The 18,188-nt window shown below is 43.7% G+C and overlaps 1 protein-coding gene across 2 annotated transcripts in view; it reads left to right on the top strand.

The window, feature by feature from the left end:
- The window catches only part of KDM4C (lysine demethylase 4C), a 265,259-nt gene that overhangs the window by 206,295 nt on the left and 40,776 nt on the right, over nucleotides 1-18,188 (top strand). Inside the window, exon 18 of one of the 2 annotated variants that reach the window (XM_072152220.1) lies at nucleotides 4,774-4,959. The exons of the other annotated variant lie outside the window; for it this stretch is intronic. Coding sequence (XP_072008321.1) covers nucleotides 4,774-4,959 — 186 coding nt within the window. The remainder of the gene's footprint in view (nucleotides 1-4,773; nucleotides 4,960-18,188) is intronic. 2 annotated transcript variants of the gene reach the window in all.

Consider the following 18,188-nt stretch of genomic DNA (forward strand, 5'->3'; position numbering starts at 1 on the left):
AGTGCCTGATCAATGAATGAGTTAAACCACCACTATTCTACCACCTAAGCATTGGCTATGAATGGGAAAGTCTAAGGAAAGCTATTAATTTTAAAGAGTTTTCCTTAGAATTTAGGTTTAATATAGTGCAATGTGTAGATAAATAAGATGTATATCACCTTTTCTCAATGCTTTAAAAAACATGTAAACTAGAAATAACATTTTAGTTGGTATGAGAATCATCCTTTGTTTATAAACAATGTTTACTCTCTTACGTAATTAATTCTGTATGATTCCGAATGGGATGCTGTGTTCACTTCCATTACTTCTGACACTGCCAGTTTTTGTTTCCCCATGAGGATGAAAAACTTATTCACACTTCTCTATGAATCTAGCCCAGCAAACTATTTAGTATGCACAGTAAATTAGGAAACAGTCTTTCTCATTTAAATATCAGAGTGTTGTTGAAACCCAGTGGAAAGCATAGAAATATTTACATGACGATATAATTCGTCTCTTCTGTTGGGGATATAGTAAGTAGGAGCTTGGCTATTCACTGGGATTACCTGTATGCTTGCTATCATGAATCTGCTTCTTAAATATTCTCTGTAGAATATGCGATTTAGTGTACATTATGATTGCATTTGGTGAGTATCAAAAGGTAATGTGCCATGTTATGAAATGCAGACTTGGCAAGTTAGCAGAGAAAAAGTTGAGCGATATGTTGTTCTGCATTGTTTCATCAGTGCATGTTCTTTTTTCACCTAGCAAAAAAAGATGACGCTTGCCTGGACTCTATTATAATACAGTATATAATACAGGAGATATCTGTTTCAGGAGATATGACCAGTGAGACCCCCCCCCAGCCTGTGGCATGAAGGCATGTATATTGGGAGCTACAGAAGACATTTTGTAAAAGTACATGCACCCTTTGCCTCTGTGTTTATGAACCTGAAAAATGGTGATGGATTGACACTGTACATATTTCATTTCAAATCGGCACAGGATTCCTGCAGGGAGCCGGGTTGGATAAAGTGAAGTAAAACTATTTCAGAACTGACCAAAACATGATTCATATTGAAGATTACATGCCCTTTAGGAACCTGTCATCACTTAAAAATGCCTTTGTGATGCCAGGTTCCCTTTAAGTTGTCTAAGGGCGGCTGCATAACATGTGCAGCCACAAATGAACTTGGCACAGTCATTCATATAGATACAAACCACACAGTTTGAGGGAAAATCTGTGAATATCTCTGGAAAAAAAATCTCTGGACAACCACTAATATGTTCTCGACTAAATATTTATTGTAACATGCTATTTTTATATTCTCCAGTGCAAGTAAAAACATAAGGCTACATTCACACTGAACGTGTTCCCGTTGTACCACACTTCGTCGCTCCGGGAGAGGAGGAGGGATGCTGCTCACCCCCGCCCCTCTCCATAGAGTAACATGGGGCACGGTGCCGTATTCCGTGAAAACGGCGCTGTGAGCCCATTGCCGGCCTGGGGGGACGTATACACATCGCCATGTATAAGTCCCCCATCGGCCGTGGGAATGAGTCATAATACAGAGCACCTAGACAAGAAAGGAATCCCACAAACTAATAGCTAGGGAAAACACATGTATGAACTCGTGGTTGTTCAGTACTGCTGGAGTTCCTACATCCCTCCCAACTACATCACCAATGCAGCTGTATCGTTGAGGTGAAGACAGACCAAAATGCTATGAAATGTTGTTTAATCATGTTTTTTTATGCTGCCTATGGATATAATACCTAATAACTTTCCTGCATCATGCTTTTGGAAATGGATTATTTTCTGTCTCCTACAGAGGCTACTGGGCCATGGAGAAGCCTTTTCTCCCACAGCTTCTCCATGCCTGGCTTCTCCATGCCCTAGGAGCCTCTGCCAACAATTTGCATATTAGTTATACATAGTGTAGTTCCGGTTAGAAAGTGTTATATAATTAGGTATTTGGTAGTTTAGGGCTTATGATTGTAGTAGAAACCCACCATAATATCTACCTTAATACAGGCGGCTCCCTACTTAAGGATGACCCATAGTTAAAGACGACCCCTCTGCCCCCTGTGACCTCTAGTGAAGCTTTCTGGATGCTTTACTATAGTCCCAGACTGCAATGATCAGCTTTAAAGAGAACCCGTCATGCAAAATAACCCCCCTAAACTAAATATATTTTCATAAACTGCCATTAGAGAGCATTGCCTCTATCCCTTCATTGTCCCTCTACATGCCTGTAAACCTAAGCAATGAGGTCCTAAAGCTGTATGCAAATGACCTGTGAAATGTCCAATGAAGCATTAGCATATTCAAGCTGTCCACTCTATTCATGAGTGGGAGGCACAGCCACACGCCCAGTGCATGACTGACAGCCTGTATAATGATGTGAGGCTGTATAATGATGTGCTTCCTGGTGCTGGTGGCCACGCCCCCTGCAGCCTGTGTGTGCATGTGTGTGTGTGTTTAGGAGAGATACAGCAGCTCCAGGCAGCCATGTTACAGCAGAACATGTCAGATTCATGTGTAGCTGATGTGTCTGTGTATTAGGAGGATGCAGCATGTCAGCAGATACAGCACTCACACTAGCCATGCTTTACTATACATTACACACAGACATGAGCAGGGGGAGGAGAGGGGAGGGGTAACAGGGGTGACATCACTGCCTCTGACCATGTGACCAGCCTCATTTACATGATAAAAAATAGATGATTTTACAATGAATAATGTATGAAATAACTAGATAAAGGCTGTGATGGGATCCTTGTGAGCTGCTCCAACAGATAGAGGTGACAGGACAAGTGACACAGACCTGATGACAGGTGTCCTTTAAGGTGTCTGTAATAATGTTTTATTGATAATCCTTGGTCTAATAACCGCAAAAAATTCATTACACAACAAAGCTTCATTACAGACCCTTTACAGCTGATCATTGTAGTCTGGGACTATAGTAAAGCATCCAGAGACCTTCACCAGAGGTCACAGTGAGTAGAGGGGTCATCTGTAATTTGGGTGTCCTTAAGTAGAGGAACCGGCTGTATATGAAGTTAAAGCATTATCTGTTATGCTACAGAGCTTCTTCCTGTCAGTAAGGCTACATTCACACTTCAGTATGGGGGGACGTATATACGGCCAATATACGTCCCTTATAGATGGCAATGAGAACCTTGTCTTCACACCTGTAAACTCTTCGCCATCTCCAAGCCTAATGATACCCCTTGCCTTTCCCACTGCTTTTTAACTCCTTTTAATGTGGCAACACCTGTAAAATATTCTGTAAAAATATTTGACTCCTTGGTATGTAATCTTGCACAACCAATTTAAAGACTATCAACTGCAAACATCAAAAGATTTCTTCATTTACATATATAAAATTATGCATGTTATGAAGAATTGTAATATAAAAATGTTCATTAGTGTTGCATGACGGAAGTGAAGTGCAACTCGTATTAGAAAGTTTTTAATTTTTCCATCTGGATCATTACATGTTTCTCAGCCAGCCATACCTTATTTGACAACTTGCCTGCTTTAAATGTTTAGCATGTGCAAATCCATCCCATGTCCCAAATCCCAGATTATAAACCAGATGTTATTTCTGATGCTCAGCATAATTTTGTGGAATCCTTCTGTTTCTTGTAAGAGTTTTACCATGTAATTGCTATTGGCTCGGTGCACAGTGACTTTTGAATGAGAAGCAAAGTTTCTGTGAATGTTCATAAGGAAAATATTGAAATCTAATCAAACTGGCAGCAAAATATTGCAAACCTGGCAGTACTGTAGTTTTGTACAGTGGTAGAAAATAAAATGCTGTTGCCAACAGATCTTTTTGTTGATTCTTCAGAACACTTCCAATAAGAATAAGCATTTTTATTGCACTTATGCTGTTAAGTTTATTAAAGTTTTTTTTCATGAAATAAATAAAACGAATCATCAGCTTCATATTATTTCAGATTGTAATAGTATACAAATGTGTTTTCCTCAATATTGTCATTTTGATTTAGAGTTTTGCTGGAAAGCTTAATGATGGCTGCTAGAGATAAAGAGGTTTGGCTTATATTACTTCTTTGATTGTTGGTCTTAATCAGATTACTTAATGTTTTCCTAGCATCCACCATCACTCTACCTACTGTCCGTTGTTTTTCTCTTTGAAACATTTATTTGCCAAGCATAAAAATGTATAAATTGAGGTAATTTCTACTGCAACATGTCAATGTCAGTATTTTTGGACCCTTTTGTTGTATATTTTGTCTATTATTGTCTTTCAAAGCATTTGAGCTGTAGACCTGTGCTAAAAGTTAGTGTTGCTGTGATCATGTCCTGATCCCTCTGTCTAGATGCATCTTCCCTAGAGGGTGAAAGCAAGACTGTGTATATACCTCTCAGGAGGAAGTTTAATCCTTTTCTGTCCTATATCTAAAGTAGAGAAAGTTGCCTGGAATAGAATGGATCTTATAATCTGCTAATCTTATAATCACTCAATTTTACTTGATCTGTAGTGTACACAGTAGGAAATTCTGTGTTTGGCTTGTCTCTATTGGGCCCTTTTATCTAAGTATTGTTGACAGCCAATAACCCCTTAAATGTCTTACCTATCCAGGGCCACAGATACAGGTAACAATTACATTACAGTAGCCTTTTGTTAATTCCAGAAGGTGCAGCAAACTGTAAAATCTGTTTTTTTAATGTCATAATAATTACCGTAACTGTAGTAACTGAAAGTTGTTTACAGTAAATGTTTTACTGTATGTAAATGTTTACTGTTTTCTTCTCATCTACAGAAATGTGCTTTCTGCAGACAGAGAGTTAATAACTCTCATGGAGCGTGTATCCAGTGTTCATATGGGCGCTGTCCCACATCCTTCCATGTAACCTGTGCCCATGCTGCAGGGGTAGTGATGGAGCCTGATGACTGGCCATTTGTAGTGTACATCACATGCTTCAGGCATATGATCAATCAGAACATGGTGAGAACTTATTTTCTGAGTTTTTTTTTTTTCATATTGATTTGAAATCTTCCAGAACATGGTCTCAGTGTTTCAGAATGATGAGTGAGCTTCATGGATTCTTGAATCTGTCACGTCTGTTACCAAGTCTCATGTGGGGGCACGCTTAAAGGGAACCTACCACCACATATCTACCTATAAAGGTAGATCAGGTGGTAGGTACATCTATAGGACGTGAGGATAGTCCTTTTAAGGGCTAATCCTCACGTCCCCACAATCTTTTGCTAACTTTTATTTTGCAAATATGTAAATCTTCTAAAGCCGCTACAGGGGCGTGGAGTAGCCAGAGCTGAGGCTACACGACGCAGCTACTCCACACCCCAGTAGGTGCGCAGCTCCTTGTCCAGGATTCTCGGACGAGGCCAAAGATTTTTGGTTTGGAGGCTATTGGGGTGTGGAGAAGCAGCGCCGTGTGGCCTCAGCTCTGGCTACTCCACGCCCCAGTAGCCGCCTTAGAAAATTTACATATTTGACAAATAAAAGTTAGCAAAAGATTGTGGGGATGTAAGGATTAGCACTTAAAAGGGCTATCATTACGTCCTATGGATGTACCTACCACCCAATCTACCTTTATAGGTAGATATGTGGTGGTAGGTTCCCTTTAACCCCTTCCCTCTGCGCTGTACTAGTACGGCGAGCTCCGGGTCCCGATGCATGGAGGGGGCTCGTGGGTAAGTCGCCGGTAAGTCTTTGTTGTAGGGTGTTTTCACGTCGATTGCGGCCGGCAACGCTGGCGGCTTCCAAAAGCCCATGCGTCGCCATCTTGCCTAGGATCATCGCTCCCCGTGACGTCATCAGCACATTGTAATGAATGAGGAGGAAATTCTCCATATACTGCCATATTGTAGTATGGCAGTATATGGTAGGAGCCTACAGACAACCTAGGGTTAAAGTACCCTAGGGAGTCTGAAAAAATAGTAAAAGTTAAAAGTTTAAAAAAAATGTAATTAATAAAAAAACCTAAAAATTCAAATCACCCCCCTTTCCCTGGAACTGATATAAATATAAATAAACTGTAAAAATCATAAACACATTAGGTATCGCCGTGTCCGAAAATGCCCGATCTATCAAAATATAATAGCAGTTTTTCACTGCGTTTTACCCGGTAGCGGAAAATAGCGTCCAAAGTCGCAAAGTTTGCCATTTTATAAAATATAAAAAAATTTATAAAAAGTGATCAAAAGGTCGCACAGTCCTAAAAATTATAGCAACGAATACGCTATCAAAAGTCGCAAAAAATTAAACCACACACAGCTCCGTGCACCAAAGTATGAAAAAGTTATTGGCGCCAGAAGATGGCAAAATCAAAAAGAAAAATTTTGTGCAGGAGGTTTTAATTTTTGTAAATGTATGAAAACATTATAAAACCTATACAAATTTGCTATCCCCGTAATCATAGCGACCCAAAGAATAAAGTAGTCACTTCATTTGGTGGGCACAGTGAAAGCTGTAAAATCCAACCCACAAGAAAACGTTGCAAATGTGTTGCTTACTAGGACACATCTACCATCACTAATCTTTGGTCAGCGTTAAAGAATTTTCTGGCGGTATGTCATCTTTCACATATTAAACCTTTATATCAATTGGTTGTTTTCCTCTACAGCTTGACTGAATCAATTATCTGAAATGAGAGAATTTGTGACCTGATTATAGACAAATCTTCTCTTTTAGGCCTTTTAAAGCATAAGCATTTTATTGCATCTTGTGTGCGTGTGGTCTGGTGCACTCTCTTGGTTAGGGGTTGGAGGGCACTCTTAAAGCTCTTTGGGAGGTGCTGGGCAGTGATACTGGACAATAGAGGACATACTAGAACTTATGCCTAACCAAAATGCTAATTTGCATTTACATAGCAATCAGGATTTTTCTGTATTATGGGAGCAGATTGTCTCCAGATATATATATGGCTATGGGGTACATTTCTCCTAATGTTTAATATATATATGACCTGTCTGTTTGGGGTGATTTCTCCATAATGATAGAGAAGAGAACCTGAGATAAGAGTTGAATCTTTATATTTATGTATTTTTATATATTGTTTAAATGTACAGCATTTGGGAACGTGGCCAAGCTGACTATGTGAGCAGATGTTTAAAATCCTGCTTCTACCAGAATAAAGTCAGACAGTAAGTGTTCTCCTTAAGGAGAAATTGCCAATTCAGGCCACCTTAAAGGCGTGTGGAGACTTAAAGGGAACCTACCACCACGAATCTACCTATAAAGGTAGATCGGGTGGTAGGTGGATGTATGGGACGTGAGGATAGCCCTTTTTAGAGATAATCCTCACGTCCCCGCTAGCGTAGCATAAACTTTATTGCCCTAATATGTAAATTCCTGAGATCGCGCATCCTCGGGCCTGCACTCGGAGCCCGAGGATGCGCGATCTCGGGAACGAGGCCGGAGTTACTGCGCATGCGCAGAACTCCGGCTTCTCGGACGAGGGCGCGCAGCTGCCAGGAGCTGCGCGCCGAAGATCACAGGGTAGGCGGGGAAAGCGGCTACTGGGGCGTGGAGTAGCCGCGCCGTGTAGCCTCGTGTCCGGCTACTCCACGCCCCAGTAGCCGCTTAATTAAATTTACATATTAGGGCAATAAAGTTTATGCTACGTTAGCGGGGACGTGAGGATTAGCTCTAAAAAGGGCTATCCTCACGTCCCATACATCCACCTACCACCCGATCTACCTTTATAGGTAGATTCGTGGTGGTAGGTGCCCTTTAAAGCCATAGATGCTCCACTAGGGAATTCTGGGAAGAATGCAAATTTGTTTTCCGAGGTGTTAAATGGAAAAATGGAGCATCTATGGCTTTAAGTCTCCAAATGCCTTAAAGCTGGCCTGAATTGGCAATCTCTCCTTAAGGAGAACACCTACTGTATGACCCTAGTCAATAGCCTCTCACACAGCCAAATCAGTTCCCTACACTGTACTGAGGAGACCCAACCAGGTCGAGACAGTGCTGTCTACAGTTGGGAGTCTGTTCCTTCTGCAATAGATATACTGGTTTGGCTTAATCCCACACCATGTTTTTAGACTTCTTGTAGGTCATACTTTGTGTTAAGGGGGCTGCCTTTCAAGGTAGTAAAAGGAGGTATTGTTTTCCATTTAACACCCCGGAAAACAAATTTGCATTATACCAGAATAAAGTGAGCAGCTACCTCCAGAAAGACCCTGCAGTGAGGTGACAAACACTTTAGCCCACTACGGTTCTCCAGACATGGTAACAAAACGGAGAAGGGGAGAACCAAGGCAGGAATTAAGTGGGAGGCAGCCATGACACTGACTTGGCTGGAGCAATTTGCCCGAACTTCCCCACAGCATTGCTTACTCGGGAAATCGGCCGCTAAATCAGTGAGTCCAAGATGGCACCGAAGCTGCAGAGGAGAGGCAGGCCCCGTCTCCTGCAGCCATATTGTAGGAAAAAGACATCCAGGTTGAGACACAGACAGCGGAGAGTGAAGTAGATGAGGACGAGACTACGTAAGCTGATCTGTTCAAGGCTGTTTTACAGTGTAGTGGAGCCCTGACAATGCTGACGGACCACGTGGGCTATATGCAGTCTGTGGTATCCATTATTAGATGAGGTGAGAGAATCGCTCTCTGCAGTGGAGCAGAGAGTGGGAGCCATGGAAGACCAGATCCCCCTCCCCAATTAATAGAGAGGTCAAAAAGACATTAGCTCAAGTGGCGAATCAAATGGCTAAAACCGATCATATTTTTTTTTAAAATCAGATCTTTTTTTATTGAAATATCTTTAACAACTTTTTCCATTTACAACAATGATGACAATTCCCAACAAACTATCCCCCCCTAACCCCCCCCTCCCAGCCCAAACCCCGATACAATTCCGTAAGAGTCTATAACTTGGCCCTCCGCCACGGAGGTAAGTGTTCATATTCTTCTATATCCGTCTTCATGAATTGCAGGTTATCATCTTAGTTATTCCAATTACCTCATACATGCATCACTCCTTCCGACACAAGACAAAACAAAGACTATTTATATAACTGCACACAGTCATAATAGGGCGTCTCAAGAGGAGAGGGGACTTATCAAGAACCTAGATGGAGACCTGGTGTAGCAATCCATGGTCCCCACACGGCATCAAACTTTTTCATGGCCTTTCTTTTTTTGTACACTCCCTTTTCCAACCTAATTACTTCATTGAGCCGTTCCTTCAGCTCCTTAATAGTGGGGGGAAGCGGTTGGATCCATTTGGACGCTATCAATTTACGCGCCTGATACAATATGCGAGACATACCTATGATGTCTGGTGTGATGGTCATATCATCCTCCAGCAGACCCAACAAGCAGATCCGTGGGGATACCTCTAATCGTATGGAATATATCTTGAAGATAAGGTCCAGTACTTTTTTCCAATATCCACCCAATTGTATACATTCCCAGTACATATGTATTAAGTTTGCCTCAGGCATGTTGCATTTTGGGCAGTTAGAGTCTGACCTGGCCCCTATTTTGGCCATCAGAGCTGGCGTTTTGTAGGCCCTGTGCAGTAATAATAGTTGTGAGAATCTCCTACTTTCGCTGAGAGAGAGCACTGGTGTTAGGGAAAGGATAGTGTCCCATTGAGTGTCTGTGAGTGGCCCTATATCCGCCTCCCATTTGGATCTGCTAGGAAATGTAACGCCTTGAAGGAACTTGTCTTGCAGTGCCCCATATAGCATTGAAATGAGCCCCTTAGAGGAGCCAGATAGCAGTAGTGATTCCAACACTCCCAATCTTTGCACTGTCATGTCTAAAGACTGCTTCTGGGACTCATATGCATGTCTTAACTGTAAATACCTAAAAAAGGCAGTGTTTGGCAGTTGATATGTCTCCTTAATGGTTTCAAAGCCTTTTAATTCCCCATTAGTCTGGATCTCTTTCATGGTCACAATGCCCTTGCTGGACCAAAATTGGGGTTCTTGCATTTTTAAAAACTCCCCAAATGTTGTATTTTGCCAAATGGGTATGTGACCACTCACTCCTGTCAATCCCAGCATGCTCTTCCCCCTATCCCACACCTTATATTGCAACGCCAATGTGGGGTATACTGGTCTCATTCTCTCCCCTCTTCCTGCTTCAAAAACGTGTATGGGTATGTCCCATGGTGAGTCTTCAGCAACTATACGTCCCCCTACTCCGTATTCCTCTCTTGTGCTCCATCCCCAGAAGTGTTGTAGCTGTGCTGCAATAAAGTATACACAAGGATTTGGTACCGCAAGGCCTCCGTCCTCTTTTCCTCTCTGAAGGGATTCCAGTTTAATTCTGGGGTGCCCTTTTTTCCAAATTAGTCCCCTAAATATTATGTCAACTTTGTAAAAGTGTTTCCTAGGTATCCATACTGGGGAATTGTGGTAATATAGAGGAGCTGTGGCATTAAAACCATTTTGATTAAATTACATCTGCCTACTTCCGTTAATGGTAGCTTACACCATGTGTTCACTTTAACCTGGAACCGGTCCAGTAATGGTATCAAATTGTTCTGCACATATTCCTGTGGCCTGCTGGACACCACCACCCCCAAGTATTTAAACTCCCTAACTATTTTAAGGGAAAGAGAGTCAAGCGGTATTTCAGGGTCCAGCCCATCCACCGGGAGTAGGACTGACTTGTGCCAATTAATTTTGAGACCAGAGTGGCTGCCGTACTCCGTGATGATCTGCATGTGCAGTGAATTATATACATCCCCTAGAAATAGCAGAAGGTCGTCTGAGTATAGTGCAACCCGTTCTTCCGTGTTACCGCATTTAAATCCCACTATGTTTGGGGCGTCTCTGATCTGGCAAGCTAATGGCAAAGAGGAGGGGGGATAGTGGGCAGCCCTGCCTTCTTCCCCTTTCCGATACAAAGCTGTCTGATAGCCTTCTGTTTGCTCTGACACGTGCCCTAGGTTCTGCATATAAAAGCTTAGTGAGTTCAACGAATTTGGGCCCAAAACCCATTCTGCCCAATACTGCCCACAAAAATTCCCACTCGACGCTGTCAAAGGCTTTGGCAGCGTCGAGAGAGATGACTGCCCTTGAGCCGGTGTCCTGGGAGGAGATCTGCACGGCAGTGAATAGTCTACGTATATTGGTAGCAGTAGATCTATTGGGCATAAAACCGGACTGGTCCGGGTGTACCAGACTCTGCACCACCTCCGATAAGCGATTTACCAAGACTTTAGCAAATATTTTAATGTCTATTGGGAGAAGTGAGATTGGCCTATAAGACTCGGGGTACTTCGGGTCTTTGCCCGGTTTTGGCAACACTACCACTATGGCCTCCCGCATTGACGTAGGTAGCTTACCCTCCTCCGTTGCCTTTTCAAGCACCGCCAACAAATGTGGTAACAGGAATTCCTGGTACTTCTCAAAGAATTCCCCTGGCAGCCCGTCCATCCCCGGGGCTTTATCATTCTGGAGAGCCTTCACTGCCTCTTCTAGTTCTGCTAGCGTAATTGGGGCCTCCAGTTTTTCCCTGGCCTGCTCCGTTAGGACTGGTATATTAATGTTTTCCAGGAATTCCTTTATCCTGTCAGGGGATCTCTCTAATTTAGTTTTGTACAGATGTCCATAGAATTCTCGCAGTATTTTAAGGATACCCGCATCATCTGTTATCTCTTGTCCCTCTATGGAGTACAGCCTTTGGATATGGGAACTACTCATTTGACTTTTCACCACTGTGGCAAGTAGATGCCCAGCGGCCTCCCCTTCTGCAAAGTATTGTTGTTTCAAGAAGAACCTCTTATATGACGCCCTGTCCAATATATGGTCCTTATATAAGGCTTGGGCCTCTTCCCAATTAGTTTTGGAGCGATCATCTGGGCACTCTATGAATTCTCCCTCTGTCGCAATTACGCGCTTTTCCAGTTCCACCAGCAGTTCCCTGGATTTGGTTTTATACCTGGAGATACGGGCGAATAGTAAGCCCCTTGCTTCGCCTTTAATGGCGTTCCATAATGCAAGGAGCGGGACTGACCCTTCGTTGTATTCTAAGAACCTTTGTAGATCCGCCTCCAACTCACTTCCTACCAATTCTAACCAAAATGGATTGACTTTCCATATTGATCTCTCTCTATCACCTGCTCCAAAGTCTAATTCCACTCTCAGTGGTGCATGGTCCGAAATACTGCGGGCCAGATATTCTACGTCCTTTACCTTGGTCATCATATGTTCAGAGCCTATTGCCAGGTCGATTCTAGACAGGCTATGATAAAAGGCCGAATAGCATGAGTATGATCTCATAGTAGGGTTACGGTATCTCCAAATGTCCAACAGCCCCACCACCCCCAACACCCTGGCCAGCGAAGTGTGAGGCGTGGTTTCGCCAATGGTGCCCTGATGGAATTTATCTAGGAACGGGTTCAGGTAGTTATTGAAATCCCCTACTATTAGGATTGAGTATGTGGGTGAGTTGGCAGCCAGACGTAAAATTTGTTTTAGTACATCTGCCGTGTATGGTGGTGGTATGTATATAGCTACCAGAAGTATGGGATATTCCCTGATGCAGAACAGACACACATACCTGCCCTCTGAATCAATAACTTGTCTAGAGCACTGAAATGGTATAGACCTGTGGATGAGCACACTAACTCCCCTAGCATGAGTGGAGAATGTAGAGTGAAATTGCTGCCCTACCCATGACCGGCCGAACTTTCCCACAGTGTCAGCTGTATAGTGTGTCCCTGACAGGCATACTATTGCCGGTTGGTATTTTTTGAGTAGCTGAGACACAGCGCAACGCTTGTTTGCGTCTCCCATACCCCTCACATTCCATGCAATGACATTAAATGTATCCGCCATATCTTCCTAGGGTTATATATATTGACAGTTGCATGTGTGATTCCCTAAGTCGTGATGCAGTCATATGGACCTTACAGTTAGCTAGAATTGTACCGGTACAACAACCCCCCTTACCCATTCCCGACAAAGACAAACATAGAAACAACATATACCACTCATAAGACATCCTTTCCATCCTTTACGCCGGGGTATCCAATATCCTGATCCTTGTAGCTGTGAAAGTTCCTGTTGGTGAGCAAGGAATTATCCGAGGTAGATTACTCCGGTGTGCATAACAATAGACGTGTAGTCCTGGCATCAAAACAACTCAACTCCAAGAACCTTAACTGCGGCAACTGAGTAGGTAGCTCCCATCCCCCCTGTGAGAGGAGAATATTAAACACACTCCATCTTTTCCCAGGGTTAATTCCTTTCTGGTCACCGGATGCGGCCTTCATTGATATCAAGCCAGTTCATGGCCTCTCTCAGTTGGTCGAAGAAGTGGGTCTCGCCCAAAGCTACTACCCGCAGTCTTGACGGGTATAGCATGGCATATGGTACCTGTGCCGAGCGCAGTCTCCTTTTCACGTCAATAAAGAGGGCTCTCCGTTTCTGAATAGTAGAAGAAAAGTCCGGGTAGAAGAAGACCCTGTGGCCCTCACTTTTAATATCTGGTTTATTTCTCGCGTAATATCAAATCACGGTCCCTGAAGTGAAGAAGCTTTATCAATATGGGTCTGGGGGCCGCTCCTGCTGGCAGGGGTCGAGTCGGGACCCTGTGGGCTCTTTCAATGGCAAACATTGGTGTTAGCTGGTCTCGCCCAAAGGTGGAAGTTAGCCACTGCTCAAAGAAAGTCACTGCATCTCTCCCCTCCGCTTTCTCTGGAACCCCCACCAGACGGACGTTATTTCATCTAAGCCTGTTCTCCAGGTCTTCCGTTTTGTCAAATAGTGCACGAACATCCTGGTTACATCTTCTTATATCTCTTTGCATAGGTGGAACAGCATCCTCCACAGTGCTAATCCTTCCCTCCATCTCCTTCACTCTTTCATTAATCTTATACATATCATTCCTCATGCGTGTGAGCTCTTCTTTAAGACCCCCCATATGCAGATCAAGGTTGGAGTTACACAGAGCCACAGCAGATAGAACATCTTGTAGTGTGGACTCTGCTGCTGCCCTCTCCCGCTCCTCTGCTGCTGCTGCAGACTATGTGGGGTTGCAGCTGCTCTTATCATGAGCAGGCACTTTGTGTGGAGTGTGGATCCCCTGGGGAGGCTCTGAGGTGGGTGACACACTGGGGCTTGGAGGGGCTGCTGCTGCTGCCTCATCTGATGTATCAGCGCTGGGGCTGACAGGGGCCAAGCTCTCATTTGGGGATGCCCGGGGGGAGGTGTGGGTGAACTGGCTGAGCCGCGCTGCGGCCGCCTCGCTCCTCCCCCTTGCGCGCGCTCCGGCTGCTTCCCCTTCTCTCCTTTGCCGCGGGTCGCGGCAGTCGGTGCCGGCATCTGATGTCTCCCGCCGGGTACCGGGTGTGATGGGGCAGCTGTTCGCGGGGATTCGCTCACCGGTGACGCCAGGACTCAGGATACTATGAGGTAAGTCACCGGAGCTCCCTCAGCGTGCGTCCGATCACATCCCTGGTCAGGCCACGCCCCCCCAAAAACCGATCATATTGATAATAGACTAAGCCACTATAATGTTCACATCATAGGGGTTCCAGAAAGAGTGGAGTGCAACGACCTGGGAGAGTTCTTTGAGACCTGGCTCCTCACAACATTTGGTAGAGAAGCCGTTACGTCTCTGTTTGCGTTGGAGCACGCTCACAGGGTGCCCTCCCGCCCCCTGCCACTGGGGAATCCACCGTGACCGGTGACAACTCCATTTCAAGGACAGGGATCACATTCTTAGACGCACTAGAAATAGGCCTCAGCTGCGTATAGGGGGGGGGGGGGGGAGAGAATCTCTCTTTCCTAATTTTTCTGCCGAGGTGCTACAAAAGCGTGCCCAGTTCCAGAATGTAAAGAAAAGGCTTTGAGAGCTACAGCTATCATACGCAATGTTTTAACCTGCTACAAGTATTGGCTATGGATACCTACCATTCTTTTGAAACGCCAATGGAGGCCACCCCGTAGCTGGATATGAATGTAAGAGAGATCCGTCATGGCAGTCCTCGGGCTTGTCCATGAAACCAAGTTGTCATATGTTTGATGTGGCCCACATCATGGAGCGGATATGTAACAGGAGTAATTGTTCTTGAATTTGCAGTTTATGCCATCTGTTTTGGGTATAGTTTTTCTCTGGAGAAACTGTTCCAATATACTAGAGACAAACTGGTAAAGACATATCTTTTGAGTGGCTCTTTTACCTTCTTGAATACCCCAACTCACGGCATCAATATTTCAACTTAGAGACACTACTCAATACTTAGGTTGTGTTGTTCTTTTCACCCTATGCATTATTGTTTTTCTTGTAGGGGAAGGGAGGGTTGGTGGGGTTTTGTGTATGGTTTCCCTTGTCTGTCAATCTATGGGATGTTTAATGCATGCAGTAAGATGTGTCAGAAATACTTATGTCATTGTGGGTATATTAATGTGGCATCCGAAGGATATATTGTAGTAGGCACCAATGGAGGGGATTGTTAACGTGATTTCATGGAATGTAAAAGGCCTGAGGGATGCAAACAAATGATATGCTGTTATGCGCTCCCTGAGGCAGCACACGAACACAATTGTCTGCCTTCAGGAAACGCATATGACACCAGAGACCAGTCATTTGCTGAAGCGACCATGGATTAGCAGCTCTTTCCATTCATATAGAGCAAATTCTAGGGGAGTGAGCTTCCTGATCCATAAGGACTTGCCACTCAACTGCTCAAGATCTTTACTAGATGCTGAGGGGAGATATGTTTGTGTGGCGGGTGGTTTATACAATATGGATGTTTGTATAGTGGCAATATATGTCCCTCCTCCATATAATTCCACAGTAGTCCAAAGGGTACTCCCACTCCATCTAGAAATGCCAAATGCCACCATACTTATGATTGGGGGCTTTAATTGTTGGATGTACTCGCACCTTGATAAATGCTATGCTGATGTTGCCTCATTGGACAGCCCCCCCCACAGCCCTTGTTCATCTGCTGACAGAAATGGATCTAGTAGACGCACAGAGGAGAAGAGATATTCCTGTTTCTCAGCCTCCTACCTATTGTTGTCACGCATAGACTTAGCCTTAAGCAACCATAAAGTGTTGAAGATAGTCACTCTAGATATTGAAGCTAGATTATTTAACTAGGTCGCTATTAAGGTCAGTCTAGCGCTGGGAGACTAAAGACGTAGGCGCCAGGATGTATGGAAACTGAACGCATATTGGTTGCAGTGTCCTTCTCGCAGCACGTAGACGAGGTAGAAGCTGTTTTTATTAATTCCCCTACGGAACTTGCAAAAAATAAATGGCTAGAGTTCCAGAGGATTCTAAGAGAACATCTGCTCCAACAGGCAGCAAACAAGCGTTTGTTAGGGGGTTTTTTTTTTTTACTAAGCAACAATATTTCATTGAAGGGAGAAAAAGCAGGTCACTTGTTGGCCTCTGTGGTTTATGCACAGAATGGTGTGTCACATATTCCCTACTTGAAGATATCTCATACTAGTAGTAGTATCAGCTGCAATTGTCACTGAAATCCAAAGGTACTATAGAGGGGTATATTCCTCTGGGCTTTACAAGTCTAGCCAGGAAATTAGGACGTACCTAAAGGCTGTAACTTTGCCCTCTGTAACGGGAGAGCAGAGTGAGGTATTAGATTTTCCTTTATCTCTAAAAGAACTTGAAGAGGCACTTGACACATTTCAAAACAACAAGGCCCCAGGGTTAGACTGCCTCCCAGTGGAGGTTTATAGGGAACAGAGAGAGACGACATTACCAAAACTGCTAGAGGTGTATCAGAATTCTTTTGAGAGGGGAGTGCTTCCGGATTCAATGCAAGAAGCAGTGATAGTGGTTATACTTAAACCGGGACTGATATAGACCCATTTCATTAAACCCTCTTGATGCCAAATACTTAGCTAAAATTTTGTCAAGGCGGCTTATGAGATCATCAAGCAACAGGTGCATGTACATCAATCAAGCTTTATGCAGGCGAGGTCCACAGCCATCTATCTATGCAGGTTGTTCCTGAACCTGCAGATGCAACCTGAGAATATTGGAGGAAGGGCGGTACTCACTCGACGTGTCAAAAGCATTTGATAGCGTTGAGTGGGAGTACCTGTGAGTGGTCCTGGAGAGAATGGGCCAAAGTAAAAGTCCAAGTCAGCTCTACTTACTCCCAATTTCACAGACCGATGAGTTGCAGACACGGAACGCCCAAGGCAGGGGCAGGGTGCAGTCCAATTAAGAAAGATTTCCAGCGCATAATCTCCAACGGTCTAAAATATACTTTATTGGTGCATCAGTGCATCGGGTACATTGCAGTGAAGAAGTAAATGATCAACACGTTTCGGCTATTCAGCTTTAGTCATGATCTTATAAGATGAATAAAATCTTGCACTATATATAAAACTACATGACCGCAGTTGTGAAACAAAGGAGGAGGGGTGAGGGCTTAACCCTACACAAAAAGACATACTACAAGTTAATAACATGAGGATTCAAAATAAAGGCACAAATGGTTTTTCAAGATGTACAATATATATATATCACATGAACAACATTGGACATGCAGGTAACTTATAACATATTATCCTTCAATAAACGGTTATCAAATCATGTCTATAGTTCATACCTTTTGGTTGCCTAGTATCGAGAACGAAAATCCAATAGGATTCTCTATTCAGAAGCTTTTTTTGGAAATTTCCACCCACACTGGTTTGGAGACCTTTTCAATGCCTGTCCATCTAAAACTGGAGATGTCACCTTTGTGAACATCTCTGAAGTGACGAGTGAGGGAAGAAACATTGAAAGAATCATTGGTTACATCAGAGATATGTCGTCTTATTCGTACTTTGGCTGGACAAGTGATACATCCTACATATTGGACATTACAAGAGGTACAGGATGCCAGATAGATAATATGGGAAGTATTGCAGTTGATATATGATTTTATATTGTATGTGCACAGTGTTCTATACGAGGTAAAGGAGTCACCTCACATAATGAATTCACAGGCTTTACAGCGCTTATGTCCACATTTATGGCATCCTGGAAAATCTAACCAAGTTCTTCTATCAACCTCAGATCTCTCACTGATAAACAGGCTGGGCCAAAGGCCTAATTTCAGGGAGTGGGTCAGGATCCTCTACACCAACCCTACAGCCAGGCTTCGAACCAATGGGGTACTCTCCTCACCCTTTGACTTGCATAGGAGAACTAGAAAGGGGTACCCACTTTCACCCCTGATATTTGCCCTGGCTGTGGAACTGCTAGCTCAGATGATTA

The sequence above is a fragment of the Engystomops pustulosus genome, chromosome 1 (assembly GCF_040894005.1).
Source record: "Engystomops pustulosus chromosome 1, aEngPut4.maternal, whole genome shotgun sequence".
Taxonomy (NCBI): Eukaryota; Metazoa; Chordata; class Amphibia; order Anura; family Leptodactylidae; genus Engystomops; species Engystomops pustulosus.